This window comes from Limulus polyphemus, unplaced genomic scaffold (assembly GCF_000517525.1).
Source record: "Limulus polyphemus unplaced genomic scaffold, Limulus_polyphemus-2.1.2 Scaffold589, whole genome shotgun sequence".
Taxonomy (NCBI): domain Eukaryota; kingdom Metazoa; phylum Arthropoda; class Merostomata; order Xiphosura; family Limulidae; genus Limulus; species Limulus polyphemus.
In genome coordinates, this window is record NW_013666199.1 from 442,016 (window position 1) to 464,221 (window position 22,206).

The following is a 22,206-nucleotide window of genomic DNA, read 5'->3' on the forward strand; positions in this document are numbered from 1 at the left end:
GTTGAATGTCCATTTAACTACTTCGCAGGGTGTGGATGGATTTTCACCAATATTAGTATGGAGGTTTATTTGGTCCATGCGGGTGTGCATACAAATTATCAGTTTTGCGGTTTTTACCACTACTTCGCCCCCTGTTGATGGATCATCACTAAATTTAGCATTAAGGTTTTTTTCGTCCAAGCGGAGATACATGCAAATTTGTGGTTTCACATTTTGTGGTTTGCAGTTTTTTTTGGGCGTTTTTGCGAAACAACTTTTCGTGACCTAAGATAACCTTTCATTAATCATGAATTTACATTTTTTATTGCTACTATAGTTTTAAATTAATAAACACAAATCAACAAAGGCATAATAAATTTAAGTAAATGTCGTGCAGTTTTGGCAATTTTGGCTGTTTTTGCAATAGTGGCGCTGCAGTTTGTGGCTCTTGGTTTTCAATATCTTTGTGAGAGGGAGAGACATGGTATAAATAGGTAAGAAAAAAAATTAACTTTAAAACAAAAGTAGAAACTTAAAAATACATGTACGTGGAAATTTCTTTGTTTTTCTATGAATCGTAAGTATAGGCGTGATACTATACCGGTGAAGTAATACTACTGAATATAACACATTAAAACAGTGACGTTCATAATTAACTTATTTACTATAAAAAGCATAACTATAACGTATAAGTTATAACATCGTAAGTATAATTTAGGCTTTAATTGTAATTTGTATATATTTAAAAAATACACATCTTTGTTAACAATTGTGCTATAGTACAAGTTTATTGTTATGAGTTTGTTTATTATTAATAAAAATATTATTATCAACATCTGCTGTTAATTTATCATTATTAATTAACATGAAGTTAAGTATAACTATAAAGTAATACTAATACTACTACTTAATAAACTGTCATTTAAAGCAGCCTCTAGGTTGAACGGGTGCAATCTTCAAGGTACTCATGAGTCGTATTTCATAACAGTACTTTTCCTTGTACCCTGAGCCAGTGTGGTTGGCAGTGTTGCTTGGCTTTGAAATAAAGTTGACCCACAAGTATCAAAATAAAAATAGCTTGATGGTGACAAATTCCTTTATCTCTTGCAGAATTTGAATACAATATATATATATATATCATAAATTGTACATAAACAACAAGTTTTAATAAATAGATACAGAAATTGCACATTTATATTCCAGAAATAGCAGTTGGCAATATTTTGTAAGGTGGTTAGCATGTGAACAGGACTTTCTGATTGATACAATTGATATCAAGATATGAGTGTCAAAAATCTAGTAATATATAGAATTGAGTATCTGTTGTCATGTTGAGTAGTTTGAGATATTGTCAAAGGGGTAATCGTGAAGAAATTGATCAACCCAGTAAATAACATGGGTCATTAATAATGAATAAAACAATTTATTTGTAAAATTTGATATACTATGACTAATTATAGTCAGTACAATCTAATACAAGGAACTTCTAACATAACCTAAGAGTGAAATAGTGATTATAGCCACAATTGTACAATGCAAAGTGCCAGTGATTAATCACTTGTACCAGTATGTAGTAGAAACAAAATAATTCAGAATCAGAACTCCAGGTTGTTTAACCCACTGACTGCTCATTCCCCATTTATGATTCAGAAATACCTCTAAAAGGTAACATAAACATATGCTACTTCAATATATATATATAATTTTTCTCCTCAAATTGTACATATTTAGAAAACTTATGTACCAGAGTTAACAAGTAAACTTGAAACAATGAAAGTTGGGGGAGGTTGTTTTTGATATATTAAAAGGAAAAAAAAATATATATATATATATATATATATATACACAACTAAATTTAACTAATAATCTACAAAGAATACAGTTGTATCTGTGTGTGTTTGCTCACAGTTATTGTAGCATATATATATATATATATGTTGTAACATTACATGCAGCGCATTTAGTACAACAATATATAATATAGTAAACTGACAAGCAATAAATAACCAGTTCTTTTTTGGGGGGAGGGAGAGAAAACCATGCATAAGTCAGTTTTTCTAAGAACAAATGAAATGATGAAAGACAACTTGGAACATTTAAATTACCCTCTTACTGACAAAAATTTCAAAACCTAATTAAACTTAGTAAGAATATGTTTGATCATAATCAACACAAATAGGTAATATTTTCAGAAAACATGCTGATTGTAAAATGGCCTTTATACCTCAGTTAAAATCAATTGATATTATTAATGGATTGAAAGATAAAATTTAACTAAAGGATGAATGTGAAATGTATAAAATTTCAAGTAGTAGTAGTTTAAATTATATAGGGCAGACATGTAGAAATTTGAAACTTAGAATAAGAGAACTTAAAAAATGCAGTTGACAAATTACAAATGAGTGACTTGGCTGAACATGTTACAAGCTCTTCACATGTCATTAATTGGGATTATGTTAAATTAGTTAAAACAGGTGAATTTCAAAATTGAACTAAATATAAGAGAGTCATTACAAATTCTTTAAAAAAATGATGAATTTGAATAGATGTTCAGGTGCCATGGACATGAATATCTGGAATTCTGTTTTGTAAATGACAGTACAGTATGCTAATTGTACATTTACATTAGTACATAAACGAACCTTATGCGTCCTTCTTGGTCTTCTGAAGATGGTGGACCATGTTGTCCACTAAAACATGTAAAGCATGTCATTTTGTTTTCAGCCTTATATAAATAAAGTTGTTATGAACATTTCATGTTCATATCATAATTTTTTATTTTGAATAATCTAGTTTACTTGAATTCCATTTATATCCATCTTCTACTTTCTTCCATCCAGCCACTTTTCTATTCAATGAGTGTTTTTTTATCAAGCCTTTTATGTAGCACCTTGTCAGATGTTTTTAAAATTCCAGGTACACCAACTCCACATCTGAACACAAATCTACATCAGCAGTAACTTCAAAAAGTGTCAAAGAATTAGTAATGCAAGATTTTTTCCTAACGAAACAATATTTACAATCCAACAAAATTTTAAACGTTCATAAATTACCTTGCAAAGAATCTTATCAGACTCTCATACTTTTTGCATCACTGATGTAAGACTAATAGGCCTATAGTTAACAGGATTATTTTTATCACCTCCCTTGAGCAACATTAACTAACTTCTAATTTTCTGGCATCTGCTCACTATTCAAGGACATACATAAAATAGTAGCAAGTGGCTTGAATATCCAATCCACAACCTCCTTCAAAATCCTTGGGGTAATATTATATGGCCAAGGAGCTTTATCATTTTTAAACTTATAAATATTGAAACTTAGTTGGATTTGAAGAACAGTGATAATTGGAATTATTAGTTATTTGATGGTGATAGACGTTTTGAAAGAGATGTTGGGGTGGCTAAATATATTTATAATGGATGAACTGCACTCTGTTAGGACTGAAGATAAAAAAATGTGTGAAGATGTTAAATGTGTGTTACGTTCAAGGAGTTTGAAGAGTAGAAATTACTTGTAATTGACAATTGTTACTTGATCAGACAGACCTTATTGGTGAGTAGTTGTAGAATGAGATCATAGTTTTTATTAATAAGAATACTGATGCACTTTGCAATGATTATAGGAGACTATAATTTTAGACACATTGATTAGGTTTGTATAGAGTCCAATAGTAGTGGAAAGAATTTTTTTCAGGTCAGTAGCAGGATCATCAGGTTAACTAGAATATGACAGACATAGTAGTGGTGTAGATGCTATTTATATCATCGTTTTTTTTCATCCGTAACAACTGTTATGTTGTGAACCAGATTAAGCAATTGAATTTTTACAATTTCAGTCAACCTTTTTCTTTTTTTTTATTTCCTAATTTCCTGTTTGACTAACTATCTTAATTTTCTGGAGTAATGCAAATCTCCCATAATTTCAGTGAACTTAAACTTCTTATGTTTATAACATTTTTGTTTTGTCTATAAGGACAATGCTAATCTTGATATAAATATAATCATTTATTTTAAAAAATTTTCCACATTTGATCAGTGTCTCCAACTAATTCATCTGTTCGACTCACAGCACATAATTCTTGTTTCGTCTCTTCAAAATTTGTTTTTTGAAATTTGGAACTAAAATCTCATTATTCCTTATCTCCGTATAGAGCAAAACATAAAATCTAATTGAGCAATGATCACTTGCACCCAAATTCTCCATCCTCTATGCTGTCATTCATTTCTTCATTAGAAGTTAACAATAAGTCTAAAAGAGCATTATTTTTAATACATTTCCTAACCAATTGGTAAAGAAAACCATCTTGAACTGTTTCTAAAAAATCTGTCTACCTCATGATTTGACTCAAACATTTTCCAATTTATAAGCCTGAAATTAAAACCTCCAATAATTATAACCTCATTGACAGTTGAATTCTTTATCTCACTGTAGAATTTTTCATTAATTTCATCAGTTTCATCTGGTGGTCTGTAACAAATTCCAACTGAAAGCCTTCTCGTATAAATGTTAACAAAAACTGAAATAGATTTAACCTCGTTGGTAGAAGCTTTGATATCCTTAACTTGAATGGGCTGTAACTTACATTTTACTTATAAAGCCAGTCCTCCCCTTCTTTTTATTACTCAATCCCTGTTAAACCACCCATAACCCTATATTTCAAAGAAATTCTATTCATAACAAGTGTCTACATTTCCCCATATTTCAGTTATATCCATTATTTCAAAATTTTCTGTTCTGACCAGTGTTCTAACGTCATCCATTTTATTTCTTATACTTGTAGCATCATAATATAGTTTAGCCTACCATTAAAACTATCTTTGTACCTCTGCATCTTATTTTTTCTTCATTATTCTGGCCTTCTCCATTTTCTAATCCTAGAGTTGCTCTTACAGTTGATTTAATAGTCTTTGCAAACAATCCAGCCCCTGCCTTATTTAAATGTAAACCATTCATTCCAGCCAGCTCTTCCTTACATATTAACCTAAGCCTAGTATTCAGCCCTAGTGTAGTCTGAGTGGAAAAATGAAATTGTTGAATATACTACATTAGGGGTAATAAGTTTAAATTTTGAAAGCCTAGTTTCATCCTTGTTCTTTCACAGTATAACTGTATTTGGTGCATAAGTCTTAATGAAGTAAGTACAAATAATATTCACCAGCTTGGACTTGTATTTAAATAGTGAAATATTTTATATAAGCATGTGCATAAAATGTACTAACAGTTATTAAGCATTTTAAAGTAATATTGTAACTATATATAAGAACACATTCCGTAATTAACAAACCAACAAAAACAAATATGACTCTTCATGGTACCTATATTTGTATTGTGGTGTTCTGTTATCACCTAATTCCTTCTATTGCTTACCGCATAGATATGATATTCAGATTCATTGATGTGTATAGTTCTCAAAATACACTCCCAATATACACCTCATTGACCAGACTTACAACAGAATTGGCAACAAATTCATGAGGTAAAATATAGTATAATGATGCATAATACAACTACAAATGTAACAAAAAACATATTTAACGAATTTTTTAGAATACATTACATTCCATCTTCAGTAAATTGCTACAGTAATTACAAATAATTTGAATTATATATAGAAACTTGTATAATATAGTAAATGTTTGTAAGGGCAGTGTTGAGATTCAAAGGGAAGCAGGACTATAAAAACCAGTAAATGAACTTGTATATAGACCCACATCAAATAAACTAGTAAATGTCTCTATATAGATAAAGGGAAATTATTCAAACAAGCTTAACAGAAGTTATTAAGCTAGGGAGGTTTTGTTTGATAAATAAACTCTCTTTTAATCAGAAGTTAAAATCTTTGCAGCCCACCTCCCAGTGGCACAATGTTGTGTCTGTGGACTTACAATGCTAGAAATTGGGTTTCAACACCCATGGTGAGCAGAGCACATATAGCCCATTATGAAGCTTTGTGCTTAACTTCATACAACAACCTGTGCAGCCCATATCTAAAACTTTAATGTCCATTTATGAGATTTTATGTCCAGTAGTAATTTTGTGTGTGTTTTAGTTCTGTAAGAAATCCCCATGTGTTCATGGATAAATACAAATAAATGGTGTTTGGCTTTGCCGGTGTAAGTAGCTTTTAAGCTACCATACATATATGAGTAAATGTGTTCCATGATTGAAATGGGGTTGGAATGTAGTGTCCAGATATGGAAAAATAAGTTTTATGTCATGTGTTGATATAAAGATGATTCTGAGTTGAAATTATGTGTAATACATATATAAAAATTTAGTAAGTTGATTTCTAAGAATTAATTGTTTTATTTCTTTGTCATTAGCAGTATAGATGTATTTGCTTATTTATTTAGTGTAGGTCGTTATCCAAGTTCATTTACTGATTTTTACAATCCTTCATACTTTTTCAGTCTCAACATTGCCCTTACAAATATTTATCATAGTATATAAGTTTCTATTTAGTGTTAAGGTTATTATTTGTAATTATAGTATTTATTTTACTCTAGGAATTTGCAGACAATGTAATGTGTGTATTATCAAACATTCAATAAATACATTATTATTCATCACACCTGTGACTGTATTGTTCATCATTAGATTCAGCAAATACAGTGCCAGAGATGATACACTCGCACGTTTCAACAGTTAATCCTCGAATTACCAATGGTGTAATTGATATTTTAAACACATTTTTCTCAACTATTTATGCACCCATTTCGTGTTAGCCCATAACTTAAATACAGTGCCAGAAATGATACACTCGCACGTTTCAACAGTTAATCCTTGAATTACCAATGGTGTAATTGATATTTTAAACACATTTTTCTCAACTATTTATGCACCCATTTTTTGTTAGTCCATAACTGTGTTGGCTATAGGATCCCTAATAACAAAAAAAAACAACACCAATATTATATTTATTCCCACTGGTAACTTCTTTATTTATTTTACATAGAAAACACAAAATTACTCAATATAGTGCAGTAATTGAACCTCACTGGTAAGGGGCAACATAAAAACAAAAGTCAGAATTATAGTTACCACAGCCATGTTACCACAATTTTCCTATGGAACAGTGATTGTTGCTAAAAAAAATTATTTTTCTGTTGGAAAGCACTGTTAAAATTATAGTTTGCTTTTAAGAGCTTTAAAAGCCATATATTGGATTTTAAATTATTATACAAAGATTCACTTTTGGGAATGCAGTGAAAAATTACTATATATATTCTCTTTCTTTGAGAAATACAGTATTTGCATAATATCATGCATAATGGTGCTGTACAGGTATCCTAGTTGATGTGGAAGAAAACTAAAAAGTGGTATTAATTAATACTGCATTGTCATAGATAAGTTAAAACAGTAGTATTTTACAGCAAAATATTGTTTGATACTTAAAATAAACTGAATTGATTATGTTCTAACAACATTATTCTTCTCTAACTCTGAACAGTGGCTTTCATAAAGCAATCAGACATTCCTTATATTTCCAACTTTTCTATCCCAACAACTGTTATTGGGACAAACATTTATCTTATTTATACAAAGAGCAAAGTATAGCAAATAACTACATTAATTAATATTGCTTTTTCAGCCTTTGTGAGTTGTAAAAAATCGTTAATTAAAGTTTAATGCTGGGGGCAGCAAATGACAAAAACATGCATTAAAAATAAAAAAAAATATCAATTTTGACAGTCAGTCGTTGTCTTGTTGATGAATAATTTTTGTGGTATTTTTTCAGATTTTGTGAATATGAGAACAGGAATTTTCCCAGTAAAAAAAAAAAAAACTTTGGTTATTCCTTCTCAGTTTGCTCAGTAGAAACTCTTCCCCAATTATTAGGACACATGCAATGTTACAATAAATATATGTATACAAACACAGAAGAACATATGAGTGAAAGTCAACAAGCTTTTAACTGAGTATGTTACAGCAATAATGAGAGAACAGACACATACAAAATTTCATTCTTTGAGAATATTGTTGCATTTGAATATTTTGTAGGATTTATGTATGTATACATATATTGAAAATTATATTGCCCGACGTGCCTGGGGCTTGAGATATATTTCACATGCCCAAGTCAGGCATCTCAAATGTTTCCATGTCCTAAATACAAAGCAAGCTATTCATTTAGTATATTACGACTTATTTAAACTTCAGTATGTTTATGACCACTTCCACTCAGTAGAGAGTAGAGTAGTGGTGTTCTGTTGGTGTAAATGGTATGTACTCTTCTACCGCAGACTGGATGAAAAATTTCTGTTGCTTTCTGGTTTTGGACTGGACGAAGCTGCCACATGCAATTCACTCCTCTGGCTGATTTTTCCCCCATCCTACTGCTGCCTGGATGTCAGTTCCCAGGTGGTCTGGTGTTGGATAGATGCAGGAACAGCCAACATAAATTCTCACACTTGTGGTTGGTAGGAGCCCTCCTTCTACTGCAGACCAGATGAAACATTCCACCTGCCACCCGATTGTGAACTTGAAGTTGATCCACCATAATTGTGTTCCTCCTTCCTACCATTGCCTAGATGTTGGGTTCCTTGGTGTACTGGGTCTGCACACATGCCCTACCAAGGTTGCCAGAATGGAAGTTGCTTTTCCCTTCTGCTTCCTGGTATCAAGGTGAACATGACTGGGACTCTTCTCTTACTGTGGACCAGAAGACATATACCCGATGTTGCCTAGTTTTGGACTGAAGTTGACCCACCACGTATGGTCTGATGTGCCCTAGCCACTCTACACCATGAAGTGCATCCATTTCCCCCACTGAACTTGGTTGTCTTCTGCCCGACTTGGCAACATGTATCATCACTGTGGGTGAAGAGTATACCCTGAAACAGAAGGGGTGCAGTCTTCGATAAGTGTGCACTTATACTTTTATGGTATAGGGTGTCACATTTCATGGGTTCTTTTTTGGCACTTTCTGAAGGGGGCTCATCTAGGTAACTTATATCGGTCCCTCCACCAGTTCAGTATGGGATTATAGCTATTATGTGAGTGGAAGTAAGGTATAGTATTGGAAGTTAACATTTTTCCAATACTGAAAATGTATTTCCAATAGGTATTTACCTCTTCCCAAACTGTCCTCCCCACTTCTGGTGCATTTTTGCTTGCCTAATCTCAAAGTGATGATTGTGCTCTACAGTGTAGAGAGAGTCAGCTGTGCTAGAAGGGTGTATCACACTCCTATTGGTGGAGGGTTGTCACATGCTTATTTGCATGCTACAGCGATGCTAGGGAGGATCCTCAAGGCTAGTGGCGATCAAAAATTGTGCATATAGAGGGCAGCACAAATTGAGAAAAGCTATTATGTGAGAGGAGGTGTCTATCAGAAACAGATTTTCAGTGTTGGAAAATTTTAACATTTGCTACTAAGAAAACCTATTTTATTTTTGACACTAGTATTACTGACAAACTAGATAGTGTTGACCTTGGTCCAAAATTAGTACCTAGCCTAGCAAACATTTTTTATGCTATTATGAAACACAGTTGTTGAATAATTATCCAGAGAATGTTATAACTGTTAGATATCATAAGTATATAAATAATACCTTTGTTATTTTTAGAAAAAAGGAATGTGTGAATCTGTTAGAGCTGGATGATTTAATCAATATAATTAATTATCTATGAGCAGTGATTTCATCAATTAGTGTCCCATAAACTAATTGATCAACCATAATTTTTATTAATTGTTTAATGTCACAAAAATAATCAACTAAACTTTGACATGGTAAATTTTTGTGCCTTGGCTTTTTCCAGACACAAACATTTGTGTGCTCTGGACATTAGAAATTTGTTTTCATCAAAGTTAATGTTGTTTTCTAGAACTTGTAGTGAATACTGGTAGAATTTAGACATCTTAGCAATAAAGTTATCAAAAAATGGCATTTACTCTCCAGATAATAAAAAAAAAAACTAGGACTAGTGGTACAAGAACTATTTACAGTAAGTATTGGTTAGGACACCTGTAGCTCACATGTACTCATCACAGAATTAATCTTTCATTGTTTGGAAACAGTAATACTTGGAAGAAAGATGTTTTCATATTGTTGATATCCAAAATAAGTGAAAATATAAGTTACAACTTAAAAAGTAATAAAATAGAAATCCTGGATGAATGCTAAAATATGAATTTAGTTGCAGACTTTTTTTCTAAGTATAATTATAACTATTTGATTTTGATTGGAAAATTTGAAATATTTGCTTTTATCTGTTTTTATTTTCATATCAATCATGCTACTAGAAATAAAGATATAAGCTTTGAAACCATTGGATTATAACCCATATGAACTACACTATGTAGGCTTTCTGATTGATTTTATATTTTTAATAAAGTTATTAGCAGTGTGTAGTTTTAAGTAAAAAAACAATGAAAGTAATATACATTTATCAGTAATGCTAGTAGAGGTCTAGTTAGAACTTTCCTCCCTGGATCACCACCGTTTTAAGTAACAGTTTCTCAAAGTGTGGATATTTAATGTTTAATATAATTTGAAACATTCATGATTCATATGTTTGAAAAATATTTAACATCCATACTTTATTTAGTGAGCTTTGTCATTTCTCTATTTTATTGTACTTTATGAACATCAGTATTGTTTGCCGAATATCATGTATGGATTTTAGCACAAGTTTTGAAAACATAATTTTATTTCCAACAAAGAAAGAAATATTCGTTTAACTTATACATTGCCTGTAACTGAAGCATGTTGTTTTGTTTAAATATTTTATTGTTGATGATTTTAGAGTGTTGAAGTTTATTAACATTATATAAAAATTTGTTGTTTGAAAATGTCATGAAGTAATATGCTTATTTTTATCAGCAAAAATTCAATAGTTTGATACACAAGTCTTGTGGAAATTTGTAGGGGGAAACCTGTGGAATACTTTTAAACATGTTATTTTCAGGTTGTTACATGTTTTTATACTATTTTGCATATATAATACATTTTCATGTATAGCAGTTTAGGATGAACAAAATAACTTACTCCTAAATTATTTACATGAAGTTAGGATTTTCTCTAGCTTTTCGTATATTTTTGCCACAAATGTTTAATTAATTTTATATATTAATTTTAAGTATTTAAACAATTTTAACTTAAAAATATTTAAAAATTGATATTTTGTCATATTCTGACATTTATTTAGTATAATTCATGAAGAAAAAGTTAATATTTTAATTTCTGCACAGCTGCAAAGACTTTTGCCTATAATCAAAACAACCTACTTGTTGATTTTCTTTTTTAGAATTTTTTGCCTTTTCCAAAGAATAAGTCTTTTTTATTAAGAAACTTTCATCCCTTGAGAATATAATATCCATTTCTTGATTTTCAAGCATTTTCCTTAGTTTTTGGTTGATACCTTGTATGGTGTCATGTCAAGTGGTTTTATCATTTACTAATGAAACACAGCTTTGAAATCATCTGTAAGGAGAGTTTAAATATAAGTGAATAGAGCAAGAATTAAACTGTCAAATGTTAACGTAGTAAATATATAGGTTTAAGAGTATTTTTATAGTTCATGTAAACTTTCCTTTCAGTTCCTTTCATTGTAAATTGTGAAAGTATTTGTGTTAAATTAAATCTGTTTGAAAGCTACAGAAATTTTTCAGTGAAAAGACATCAGATAGCTTGAGATAAGGTAAATAAGCTTATGTAGTTTAAAAATGAATTGAATGGGTAATGAAGAAAACTTTATTAGAAGTTTAACACTAACAAATGTACAGTGTTTGGAGAAAGTTTTGTTATCATCAGGTACAAGTAGCTTACTGAAACACAGGAATATATATGTATATACACACACACACAGAGTATGAAATATAAATCATATGATTGGATATTGCATAAGGCTTAATGAAGGTATCTTGTTGATGTTTAGTTCTTTGTTTAAAATTATGGTGTTTTTACTTTTAAAGAGATATACTATGGTTTTATTGAGTTGCAGATGTATGTAAACATGGGATGTTTTTTATTATGTTCACCAATTGAAATAAAATTATCATCAAATGAGATAAGTTTACTGTTTAATAAATATGGTAGGTGATTGCAAAATATTGTGAAGACTCAAATCTTTATTCTATTCAAATAATGTCTATAAATAAATTATCTAACTGGCTACATAATTATTAATTGTGATTGTAACATGTTTTAAATATAAACATTATTACTGTTATTGCTAGAGTAAAATGTGATTTCATTATTTAATTATCAGTGTATTTGATTTTAAAAATCAGTGTGGGATTACTGCATGTTTGATAAACAAATAATGGGGATTGCTTCGTGGTATTCAGTTGTCATAAGAGATCCATCCACCAAGTAGGAAATGACCATAAAACTTATGGGAAATGTTTTTTTTCCACAAATACCCAAATGGCAACCTTCAGAAGAGGACTATCATATGAAATCAAGCATGATTAAAAAATTACTTTACAAAAAACAAATTGGTGTAAGCACAGATAATCCTCATGTAGCTTTATGTGAAATTCAAAACAAACCAAACTAAATCAGTGTAAAAGAAAACAGGAAAATTAATACCATGTTAAAATAATGCAGTATTAGAAAAGGTTAATATGTTAACACATACCTTTCTTGTTTGTACAGGTTGTAGGGGGTGTGGCATACTAATTGATTGATGAGCCTGTTGATTAATCAATTAACAAATACCACTAATTGCTCAGCTTTAAAATCTGTTCTCAGTAAAGCTGAGTGATAAATTTGATTAATTAATAGCCTTTGAACATTGATTTTAAAAGTTAGAGTCATATAGAATAATTGGTCAAAATTATGATTAAATACTTTAATGTCACAAAAGTAATCATATAATTGAAAGTAGTCTTTCCAATTATTACTATTTTTGATCTTTCAACTATTTGGGTAATTGAAATTTGACATTATGATTCTCATTATTAGTTTTGATTGTTCAATTTAATTAATTGATTAGTGTCACGACTCATGAAAATAATCAAGTAATTGAAATTAATATTTTTGATTATTACAATTACACATGTTCATGTGAGAATATTCAGTTAGATGAATATATCTAATTAATGAGCCAAATGATTAATCAGTTATCAAATTCCACCAATTTCCTTTTTCTAGTTTTTAGATTGTTTAAACAAACACCATCTTAGGATCAAGTTTACAGTTAAAGACTCAAAGTTTTCTTTTTCTTGTCTTGGTATTAACAATTTTAGTGATCATTTAGAAATGAGAGTATGTCATAAACCAACTTATAAAGGATTGTACAGTCATAATGACAGCTTTATACCTTTTAAGTATAAGTTCAGTTGGATAAATATTTTAATCTGTAGAGTTAGTTTATCCTGTTGCCAATGATTATTATTATTTTTATAAAGACATAGAAATTGTTAAAAACAGCCTGTTAATAAATGGTGTGGACACCTGTTGTAAAGCGAGTTATGGCGTTCCTAAGCTAATTGTATGTCAGCTTTCCATTTATGGATAAGAGATAAATACATTTTGAGGAGGAATAATGTCAAAAATATTTGAAATTAAACTATCCACATATTTCAGCGTGTTTAATTTTAAAGTCAGTATTAATGATATTCAGAAACTTTTATTCACCTCTCTGCACAACAGAGAGCTATTACAGCATGCTGCTGCCATGGAGATTTTTGTGCATGCCTCAAGCATTGAATGAGCTCGCATGTCTACATATATTAAAATATACTGCACCAGCCTATGATGTAATCATCATCAGATTATAACCCTGCACCAACAGAAAGGTGTACAGTAATCCCAAAACCTGTCAACCAATGTCTCTATTCAAGTAGGATGTAGTTCTGAACACCTGATCTACTTCCAGGATCTGGTTTTTGGTGGAGCAGTTTTTGTATATCTACATCCGCATGATATTGGCTTCTCAGCAGGCTTGCTATCATCTTCAGTTTCATCTGTCAGGTCTGGTTTTCTTATCATGATCCATTCAGACACCTCTTTTATTTTTTGCATCTACTAATAGAGAAGTGCTTGTTCTCAATACCCAGCTTCCACTGTTTTGGTCTCCAATCCCAGACTCTACAGCTCTGGCAGAAGAAGCTCTGTGTCTAGAGTTGTCCAGTCTTTTTTTTTTTTGTATGCTTCAGGCATATTTTCTCCTTGCTTGTGAGAGTTTTCATTCTCACTTTTTTGCCTTGGATGCCTCCCACGCTATATACCATAGAGACATGTTAATCTTCTCTGCCTGCTCCTTCCTCCCCAAAACTTGGACTCCTTAGAAGTGTGTTTGGATGTTTTCTCTATTCAGCCTGCCTTCCCTTTCTTCCCAGTGCAATTGTTCTGACCCTGCTTGTCTCTTTTGCCCTGTACTTCTTGTCATCTTACTTATACTGCTCCCTTTCAGGACAATTAACAATGTTTTTTCTTATTGTAGGATCTCTTTTCTTTTAATAATTTATCTGCTACTACTTTGACCAGTTGGGTTTGTCATCAGGCTTGTTTATTTTTCTACATGAGAGGTACCTGTTAGCTTTCATAATCTCCCATTAGGTTCATCATTTCACAGCTTCTCTTCCCTCTCATTGTTGGGTAAGATTTTACAGGTAGGGATGAGTATGACCCCTAGCACATTTGTGTTCCTTTACTCGCATCACATGGTGTGTGGATTTCATCTACCTCCAGTTGCAATTCTCTAGTCTTCCCAAAGACTAGCAAGGTGAGTATATATTGTTTTTGTTATTGTTCCTTTTTAAAACTCTGTCATCATTATTATTATTATTATATGTTCATGTATATATATATACTAGAGATGATGGAACCCACCAAGCAGCCAGTAATATCTCACAGGAAATATACATCTTCCTCAAAATCCATATTGAATAGGGGAGTACAGAAAGTGTTAAGCCCATCTGTCCATACTCTATGCCCACTGTTCAGATGGGGTATTCTGAAAGACTGTTTTGGAAATGTGTACATATTTTATCTTCCAGGTCATACTTCACAAAAAAATAAAAAGGGCAACCCCAGGTCTGTGCCTGCCCTCACACCTGGCTCATGCCTGCTATCTGTATTTGCAGTAACTCTTGTACACACTATCATTATAAGACCTTGTACAGTTGTGATCTTTCCATTCTCTCCAAGAACCTCACCCCCAGTGCATATTCAACTTTCCTGTTCTCTTCTAGTAGAGTAGGGAGGAGAACCCTTGCTTTCTTCATCCCAAGCAACTGAGGAACTCTTTATGGAGAGTGCCCCATTTGGTCAGTGTAATCCCACTAATATGACACTAATTGAATCCACCCTCAGTGGAAAGTAGGAGTAGGGTGTTAACTGGAAGTGTAGTACAAGCTCCCTTATTATACTATGAACGAAGCCATTCCCAGTGGTTAAGCCAAACAGGTGTTCTCCTTAGGATGCAGGTCTGGAACATTTTCTTCTTGCATCTGATTATTTTTGATAAACATCTTTTGTAAGTACCTCCAAAATGAAACAACCTGACTTATTGTCACATACTCGTTCTCAGTCAATTGCCTGTGAGATAATGATTGATTAAGCAATCTTATATTCTGCCCACATATGTGTACCCTTATTTTACCCTATCAACTCTACTGAGCAAAGAATATATTCCCTGTTTGAGATAGATGTAGTCTCCCATCAAGTGATACCCCACTAGGCAACCTCTTCCCCTAATGAGTAACATGCTTCATTAGTTTTCCCATTCAGATCCTTTTTTTTCCTTTTTTTTCAGAAAGGAACTTATCTTTGTAATTTCTTTATCTACACTAGCCCCTCCACCATCTTCTCAATGTGGACTTATAGGAATTTATTGGGCAGAGAATTGAGTAAACATTTCTGAAGTTAACATTTTCCTTACCTATAAATGAATTTCACATAGTTACTCACCTCTTCACAACCTACCACCCTTCCCCTCAACTTCCATCATATTTACTTTGTCTAATCAAGAATGCACCTTTATTCCAATGCTAATGCTTATGGGGATTACTGTGCATAGAGGAAATATCACCCTTCTTTTTATGGAGGGTTATAACTAATGATGATTACATCATAGGCTGGCATAGTACACATTAATAAGCATAAGGGTGGGAGCTTCATTCAAGGCTTTTAGTGGAAAAATCTTCTCTGTAATGGTGCAAGGTAATAGCTCTTTGTTGTGTAGAAAATGAGTAACTATCTGAAATACACTTTCAGATAAGGAAAATGTTAACATTTCAATACTCACATTGGCTATGAATATGTTTTTTCATGAAATGGACAAGATTGCGTGAGATCGACCACACTTTGTTTTCAGCTATGTACCAAGAGCATATTAAAGCTAGTTCCAGTAATTTTTAAGACATCTTGACTGGGAATGTGATTGGAACTGCACATGAAGAAAATTTCAGTATTATATTTAGTTCCAATAATGATCGGGATTTAAGAATTAAAGAAATTTTGTCCATCAAAAAACTCAAACCAAGTTGAAGAAGAAGAATGGCAAAAAAGGCTAGTAAAAATAGTAGGTTTCTGACACAGTGATTGAGATAACTGAAAAATACCATGTAATAGCAATGCTATTTTAAGGCATGTACATTGTTCGAAACCTATAGAATTCAAGTGAGGTTTGCAAAGTTAAAAACATTTTTGTCCTGATTATCTGAAAATTTTTCTAATAAAAATTCAAATTCATAAATAACATAGGTGAATAACATATATCATTTAAGTATTTTGTTTGAAACTCTATGAATATGTTAAAGATAAGAACCAAAAAAAAAAAATTGTATGTTTAAACTTCAAATTGATTTCAAAGCTGGTAGAATTAGATGTATCTGCATTACATGTAGGTAAAATATGGAATTCAATCTGAAGAATGTATATGATAAGTAGTTGAGATAAGTCACAGGTTTAAAACCTTTTTAACATAAAATATGGTCAACAAGGAACTATCTGGTATTTTAAGGCTGTCCTTGCACATACATCCTTTAGAAAAGTAAGAATGTAAAGCCACCCTTTGTTTTTCAGAACTCATTTATTCCCCATATTAAAGTCTTGTAAAGTGACAACCTACTGTACTTCCTTCCAACAGTAACTTATTCCATAAGTTGATCAACTTGTTATGAGAAAAGAAAATCAACAAAAAATCATTTGTTGTACAATAATTTCTTTTTTGGTAGTATTATTTTTTGAAACTAGAATTGCAGAAATTAAGATTGACATTTTCCTCTGTTTTTGACAGGATATTTCCATCAGAGAGATCAAATATGCAAAATCCTGAGCCACTTCCAGAGGTTTCCCCGATTCATGACAATATAAAAGAAAATACAATAGGTAAGTTATAAGATTCAGACATTTGTACATAAATATAAAAAATATATGAGATGCACCAGTTATTTTTCCTTGCTTATATAGTTTTTATTTTCACAAAAATACAAAGGCCTATAACTCGAGCACTTTCAAAAGATGGATTATTCTTTATCAGGGGTAAACTTGCCCCTGACAAAGAATGGTCCACCTTTTGGAAGCACTCAAGTTATAGTTATGTACTTTTGTCTTAAATTGATTTTTTGAACCTACATGTTTTAATTTCACAATGGTCTTTTTTTATATAACTTTTTGTTATAAAAACTAAGCAAATGAGAAAACAGAATGGAAAGAAAATTTTAACAGAAGCCTGTGTAATAAACAGAAAATATTAAATTAAGGTAACAAAGACTATGTGGCAGTTCAAGGTTGCCCTTTCACTCAGTAGAATAATCTGTCAAAGTATTATATTCCAAATTAAGTAAGAAAGGTGACAGAATCTATTTGTTCTATTGAGGTCATCGTTCACCTGCCAAAACAGCCAACCAGAATACCAAAACCAAATTAAATGTAACCTTTAAGACTTGTATTTCTATCAAGTAGAGATTTTAAACTCAAACTAATTAAGTATACTATGTTCTCATACAAACTATTCCACAGCAATTTGACCAAAAAACGATTTTAAACAAATCGGCATCTGATAAATGTTGAAAAATGGGCATTTTTTTAAACTCAGAAAATATTATTAGTGGGGTCCCTTTGAAATTTGTTGTAGGGTCTCTGTTGCTCACTATTTATGTTAATGACTTAGAATAATATAAATTACAAATTTACTGACAATACTAAAAGTCTGGGTAGGGGTCCATTTTGTTCACAATGCTTCTCTTAGCTTAAAGGACTTTGACGGTTTTAGTAGATGTGCTAGTCTGTGGAAGATAAATTTTAATGTTAAGACATTTAAAGTTATGCTCTTGTGGTAAAGATGGTAAAAACTAATTGTGTGAAAGGAGCATTTGTTTTGCAGAAAAAAGAAAGATTATTATGTTGATAAAACCCTTTTTTTCTCAGATGAGTGTTTAGCTGTAATGAAAAGAGACAATGTGGTTTTTGGTGTTATCTATAATAATAAAAAAGCCTGTGTGTGTGTGTGTGACCACCATAGCTCAAGAGGAAAGAATCTAGATACCAGAAACTTTGCATGCAAAGTAAGGGGATTCTTAGGGTGTGCACCTGTCATAATATAAAAGACTGTTTAGTTTAGATGTTATTGATTGATTTGTTTTTGTGAGTGAATATTTTATTATTGTTTAGCTTTTGTTGTAATAAAAGTTAAAAGCAGACAATTGTAGGAGATTTTGTTAATAATCAATTGATGTTGAGACCATTGAACATTGCGTGCAATACATTGACATTGAGAATATAGAAGGCAGACAGCCGATTGGGTGATAAAGATATAAATAGCATGAGACAAGGGGAAACAGCAGAAGAAAGTAAAGTTACAAAAGGAAAGTTTCGACAAGAAGTTAAGTACCATAGAAGTGATAGGCTTCATGTATAATATGTTAGAGTAAGACTAACAGTAGAAAAGGAGAGAAGAAAAATAGTTTATTCCATTAAAGAATGGTTCTAAAGTAATTGAATCAGCCTGAGTACGCTTTGACAAAAAGAACAGAGGATCTTCAGAAGAAAGAAGACCAAATGATTACGGTAACTCGTGCCACAATTGTAAGTGAATCACAGAAAGTACTAGTATGATAGTAATATAGAAGATAGTTCAGCTTGTCAACTGAAATTCTAAAGTAATTGAATAGGCCTAAGTGGACTTTTGACAAGAAGAAGAGAAATATATATATAGTATTTATGATATGCCTGTAATCTCTATAGTGTGAAGAATTTGTTGTACATGTTTAACTTGTTCCGATTATATATATATATATATATATTATTTTGAAAACAAGTGAAGTGTGTGCTGTTCATTTATCATTGAATTTATCACTAATAAGTCATAGACACCTACTGTAGAAGAATGCTAAGCCCAACAACAACACAGTATATTTTTATACTATTAAGAAATATAACTAAAAGCCTTTTAAATTTTACAATTAGTGGAAGAAAAATTATATATTTCAAATTCTGACAGCACGTAGGTATTTTTTTTTAGATTTGACAAAAAAAAATGTTTGGCCAATTTTTTGTCTTATAGCCCTTAAGCTCCATAACTCTGCTTCCTGAATGTCTATAGAAAACTATAATTTTTTTTTAATTCTTGCTTACTGAATGAACAATATGTGGAAGTTTTCTGTCAAATACTGTTAAATCTGTCAAAATTTGGGAATAAATGGATGTATTTTACCAAGAATGAACAAAATTCAATAGGGTAAGGGCCAAACATTTCTTAGCTGGTGAAAAGCATCAGGACACATGGAATAGACCCTCAGAATACTAGAAAAGGTTTAAATATATAAAATTTGGGAAATGATATCAAACAAAGCAGTTAAAGAATTTTGGCACATGAATTTTGCATTCTGTTTTTTTAAATTCAAGAAATGGCACAGTGCCAACTAGGCCAAAAAAACTGAAAATATAGTTGAAATTATTTTCCATCTGTATTAGTGGAAGATATGAAAGAAATAGAGTGTAAAAATTCAAATTAATGTTATTGCTTTCAAAACCTTGAATTCAATTAACTTTTGGAAAAGGCTGCAAACAAAACAGTGGGAAAATGTTAATGATTCTGCAATAAGAGTTCAGACATAAATAAAAAAGTGTAAAAAATAAAAATATCTAAAATAGGCTCAAAATACACACATAGACACAATTTACCAGTAATATATCAATCTAATAATCTGAGCAATGCTGGGTACTTTGGCTAGTGTAAAAGAATTCTAAACATAATATTAACAAGGCTATTGTAACTTTATACAAAACTATGGTGAGCCCTCATTTATTTCCTTAAATAATGCACTAAGAACACAGAATAATAACATGCACTAAGAAAACAATGTTCTGTTACGACAGCGGAAGTCACGTGACGCTGGTAACACGTAATGAGTTCTGGAAATATTGGGGAACATCACGAATAATCCAGTATTTGCTAGGCGCCCTCTATTCTTGTATATAAGTGCGCCAAACAATGAATTGGAACTGAATAGCGGACAGAGAGGTTGAAGATATAGACGGACAATTGAGTCAAGCGCGGTAGTAACTAAAGTGCGTGAATCATTCGTTGAGAATTATAGGGTGTGTTTAAGTGACTGTGGAAATTAAATGTATTGTAAAGTTGTACTGAGAAAGAATAAACTAGTTTTATTTAAGAATGGACTTGTATCGCTGAAGTTTGTCAGGAAGAATTTCTACCGGAAATTATCAAACGAGCAGAGACGTAACAAATTAGTGTCAGAAGTGGGATAAAAAAAAAGATGGAAACGAGAAGTGGCAAATCAAACTACAGCTTAGTAGATTTGATGGCAGCAATACAAGAACAGCAAAAGAAACAAGAAGAACGAGAAGATAAACAAGAAAAGAGACAACAGCAGTGGCAAGAAAAACTTGCAACAGTGGCAGCTCAAACAGCAAAATAAACAACAAAGAGATTACACCAGTTGTTGAAGGAAAAAGAAAAGAAACAAGAAGAGAGATTACAGCAGTTGTTAGAGGATAAAGAAATAAAACAAGAAGAGAGATTACAGTAGTTGTTGGAGGAAAAAAGAAAAGAAACAAGAAGGGAGGCTACAGCAGTGGTTGGAGGAGAAAGAAAATAAACAAGAAGAGAGACTACAGCAGTGGCAACTGGAACACGAAAGGAAACAGGAAGAAAATCTCCAACAGTTGCAGGAAAGTTAGCAGCAACTATGGGAAAGTCAACAACAGTGGCAAAAAGTACAAATGGAAAACATTAGTAAATTTCAAAGCGAATTAAATACATTAAAGGATGATTTATTATCTTTTACACAAGGAAGATACATTAACCATCGACTTAATTAGACCCAGACAATGGCAAGCCCCTTCCAGACCCTGCAGCTAAACCCTAATGCAGACATCTTCAGTCCTGTTAGAAGTCACATCCCAGATATGAATGTCAGCAATAGGGGTGATCTAGTACGAAGGAAGCCACAGGCATATAGAGCACAATTTGAGCTCCTGGCAGAAATGAATGGATGGACAGAGGAACAGAAAGCAGTATATATGGCAACGAGCTTGAAGGGACAACCATTGGAAATACTTGGACAGTTGTCAGCAGACGACAGGCACAACTATAGAGCACTGGTAGCGGCTCTAGAACTCGGGTATGGAACCCAAAATCAGTCTGAAGTCTACAGGGCTAGGTTTAGGACGAGAGTCCGTGCTAAAGGGGAGAGCCTGCAGGAGCTGGCACAGAATTTGGAAAGTATGGCACACAAGGCCTATCCAACTGTGCCACCCGATATCCTCAAGTTGTTGCTGAGGGATCAATTTGTAGATGCCTTGGACAGTCCACAACTGAAGATACAAGTGAAGCAAGCACATCCCTCTACTATGCAGGATGCAATGGCCAGAGCTCTCGAATTTGAATCCTACGTTAAGTCCAGCACACACCAGGGTTGGTACAGTCATCAGGATTCAAGGCCAGAAAAGGGCAGCTTTCAGAGAAGTTTGAGGGACTTTGCTGGCACTTTAATAAACCTGGACACAAGAGAGCTCAATGCTGGCAACTTCAACACAGGGAAGATGCCACAGCAGGAAAGGCTGCTACCCAAAAAGGTTGTTGGAACTGTGGAGAGCAAGGACATATGAGGAGCCAGTATAAGAAGAATACTACCAATAAGTCAGCTTCGGGAAACCAGTAGTGGCTGGTGCTAAGGGATGCCCACCAACCTCCATTGTGAAAGTCCCAACAGCTAAGTGTAAAATGGCAAGTACACATAATGCCTACGTGACAGGGAAGCTGGATGGCCAAAAGTGCAACTTTGTCATAGATTCTGCATCT

General features: G+C 32.3%; 1 protein-coding gene across 1 annotated transcript in view; it reads left to right on the forward strand.

Annotated features, from left to right (window-relative positions):
- Nucleotides 1-412: 412 nt before the first annotated feature.
- Nucleotides 413-22,206, forward strand: part of LOC106459303 (high mobility group protein 20A-like) — a 64,113-nt gene continuing 42,319 nt past the window's right edge. The window contains exons 1-2 of the mRNA XM_022385752.1: nucleotides 413-473; nucleotides 17,176-17,267. Coding sequence (XP_022241460.1) covers nucleotides 17,201-17,267 — 67 coding nt within the window. The 5' untranslated portion in view covers nucleotides 413-473; nucleotides 17,176-17,200. The remainder of the gene's footprint in view (nucleotides 474-17,175; nucleotides 17,268-22,206) is intronic.